Here is a 3,264-nt window from a genome sequence, read left to right as displayed (position 1 = left end):
ACAATATGATCCTACACTCTTTTTTCTTTTCTCTTCATTAAGTGAGAAATACTTGTTGAGCTATTTTTCCTCTCCAGTCTGTTAGCCAGACTACTATTGATTTCAAAATGAAGCTGACTGGAGTGAAAAGCCACACTATTCTGGTATCTCTAACAAAGTTCTAAATTTATAGTTACACTTCAGTAAAACCTCTTGTTCCAGGCTGCAACCCATAGATGTACAATATTATGATAACATGAGACACTCTTAAAATTTGGTAAGTAAAGCACAACCCATCACGTGTGCTAAGCAAAATCCAATTTGGCGTTCAGGATTTACATTTACATTTTGAAGCTAACAGACAGCAAAGCTGATGGCATCCATGCAAACAGAATAATTATAACCCTAAACTTGGTAGACACAAAAGCGGGGTCAACAGTTTTGCTCAGTTTCAAGTAGCACCAATTAGAGGGGAAGGGGAGTGAGGGAAGAAGCAGCTAAGTCAGGGAAGACTCATGTTCTGCATTATCCTTGAACAGACAAAATCTGGGACCTATGGAAAATGTCATGGTTTAACCTCAGTTGGCAACTAAGCACCACGCAGCCGCTCGCTCACTCCCCCCCCCCCCGATGGGATGGGGGAGAGAATTGGAAAAGCACAAGTGAGAAAAACTTGTGGATTGAGATAAAAACAGTTTAATAATTGAAATAAAATGATAATGATAATAATATGATAATAGTAATAATACACAAAGCAAGTGATGCACAGTACAATTGCTCACCACCTGCCGACCGATGCCCAGCCAGTCCCCGAGCAGCGGCCCCCCCGGCCAGCTTCCCCCAGTTTATGTACTGAGCGTGACGTCCCATGGTATGGAATGTCCCTTTGGCCAGTTTGGCTGTGCCCCCTCCCAGCTTCTTGTGCCCCTCCAGCCTTCTCAGTCGGTAGAGCATGGGAAACTAGAAAGTCCTTGGCCAGTGTAAGCACTACCTAGCAACAACTAAAACATCAGTGCCTTATCAATTTTGTTCCCATCCTAAATCCAAAACACAGCACTGTACCAGCTACTAGGAAGGAAATTAACTCTATCCCTGCCGAAACCAGGACAGGAAATCAACCACACCAGGTAAATTCACTCAGCTGCACATCTTTTTCTGTTGTAGGAATGGGTTAGAGGCACATAGCATTCACTGAATGTGTTATAATGAAGAAAATTTGTAAAAAGTGCTCAGAATTTAAACTATGTGTTAAAGAGTGAGCACGTGAATGCAGAATATCATCCCAATATTCATAGCTCAGCACTAGACAAGAAGCAAGTGGATAGTTTTCTGAAACAACCTGCAGACATTCAGGAAATCCTTTGCCCCATGCTGATTATGTTGAGCAGAACAGATCTCTACCAAATTATAATAGACAACGTAGAGATTTGTGTTTGGCTTGTTGGGTAAATGTATTTCCTCCAGTTGCATGAAGACTCTCCCACAAGCACGAAGATACAACAGAGAGAAAAACTCTGGACATTTTCTTAGTCTAATTACTACTTTCACTAGATAGCTGATTTTTACTACAACTCAAATATGGTGAATAAAATGAACGGATTAGCAATTCTTTAAGATGAGCAATAAAGATACTGTCATGATCTGGGGGCAATGAGGGAGATATTCAGCAAGCAGTGTGGTCACGATTGGAAATTTGATTAAACTACAGTAAAGTTCTCCTTGAAAAGATCAGTGCATCAGTTGAGCTTTAGTCAGCCACATCATCCTGTAAATTGCTTTCAAGATAAGCCAGTACATAAATTCTCTTTGCAAAGATCTGTTACTTCAGAACAGTCCTCCTACAGACAGAAACATGGCATTTAATGGTACTTGGAAAGCAGACAGAAATGAAAACTATGAAAAGTTCATGGAGGCGATGGGTAAGTCCTACTTTTCCAATGCCTTCTACAAGAATAATACCACTATGGCTGAATACAAGCTTGAGCTGTCTGTGAACTACCTTCTGGCTAGCCTGTCCTTTTGCTGTTTGCTGCTCTGCCCTTGCATAGTGTACTGTGTTTATTTTCAAAAGATTCCACGATGCTGGGGGGGGGGGGGAGGGAGATACTGAGAAATGTTCTGATTTTAATTGCATTATGTTAATCTTAAGCAACTTAACTCACTCCAGCAGATTTATTTCAGCAGAGGAAAGAATCTCTAACTCTACATTTGAGGAAAAGGCTCCGAGAATTTGAATGACAATCTTTAAGGAGGAATATTATTTTGATAACATGAAACTAGTTTAAAAATTACACAGGGAGGAAATAATCATTCTTCAATTTTATAGAAACACATGATTCAAGTCATTTTAACACCCTGATACTTACTTTAAGTTTGTACAAACTGTGCATTGTATGGATATAAACATAACCATTCCAGCCGGATAGTGGTTTGTATTATATCTGTACTGGTGAATATGGCCTCAATAAAAAGTGAGGAAGAATAAAAACTCAGGTCAGAATGCTGGAATAAACTCACTCGACCGCATAAAGGTCACTAAAAAGAGACAAATTTGATGCTGTAGCAGGGTTTTTTCTGATTGATGTTAATTGATTTTTCTAGGTGTTAACGTGATGAAAAGAAAGTTAGGAGCCCATGATAATCTGAAGATCACCATCCAACAAGATGGAAACAAATTTACTGTCAAAGAATCAAGCAACTTCCGTACCATAGATATTGAATTCACTCTGGGAGTCAATTTTGAGTACAGTCTGGCTGATGGGACTGAACTTAGTGTAAGAGACTTTCTATATAATTCTATATTTATTATATGATAATAACTTTGTGAAGTACAGTTTCAAGATGAATGATTTGTCTTCCTAGGTTTTAATTGAAATTTTACTTTTAAAGCGTGACTGTTCAGGAATGCTTGCAGCTTATATACAAAAACACAAGGTAGTCTTTACTGTTAACGGTTCAACACTGTACCATGAAACTCAGGGTTCCATAGAGTGCCCAAAAAGCAGAGTATGTAGCAATTTTCACGCGATGAAATTCAGGTGATTGCAATTTTACTTCTTAAAATACTCAAGTACACCACCTAGAGTGCAGAGTGGGTATTTATAAGAAATTATTTTTTCTTTGTTGATACAATTAATTAAAATAAGGTGTACTGAGCACTAAAATATCTAGCTTGACTATTATGCAATTAAATAAACTAGTGGTTTTATTAAAATTTCATTTTTACAGCCTTTCCATCAATGTCCAAAAAAGCATTATTACACTGTTTTAATCTCTTCTCACTTT

At 38.2% G+C, this 3,264-nt stretch overlaps 1 protein-coding gene across 1 annotated transcript in view; it reads left to right on the top strand.

Moving 5' to 3' along the window:
• Positions 1 to 1,811: 1,811 nt before the first annotated feature.
• Positions 1,812 to 3,264, top strand: part of FABP2 (fatty acid binding protein 2, intestinal) — a 2,887-nt gene continuing 1,434 nt past the window's right edge. The window contains exons 1-2 of the mRNA XM_009334917.1: positions 1,812 to 1,898; positions 2,581 to 2,753. Of these exons, the coding sequence (XP_009333192.1) occupies positions 1,832 to 1,898; positions 2,581 to 2,753 (240 nt within the window). The 5' untranslated portion in view covers positions 1,812 to 1,831. The remainder of the gene's footprint in view (positions 1,899 to 2,580; positions 2,754 to 3,264) is intronic.

Source organism: Pygoscelis adeliae, unplaced genomic scaffold, assembly GCF_000699105.1.
Source record: "Pygoscelis adeliae isolate BGI_AS28 unplaced genomic scaffold, ASM69910v1 Scaffold31, whole genome shotgun sequence".
Taxonomy (NCBI): Eukaryota; Metazoa; Chordata; class Aves; order Sphenisciformes; family Spheniscidae; genus Pygoscelis; species Pygoscelis adeliae.
Note: the sequence above shows the minus strand (reverse complement) of the source record. Positions and strands in the feature narration are given on the sequence as shown.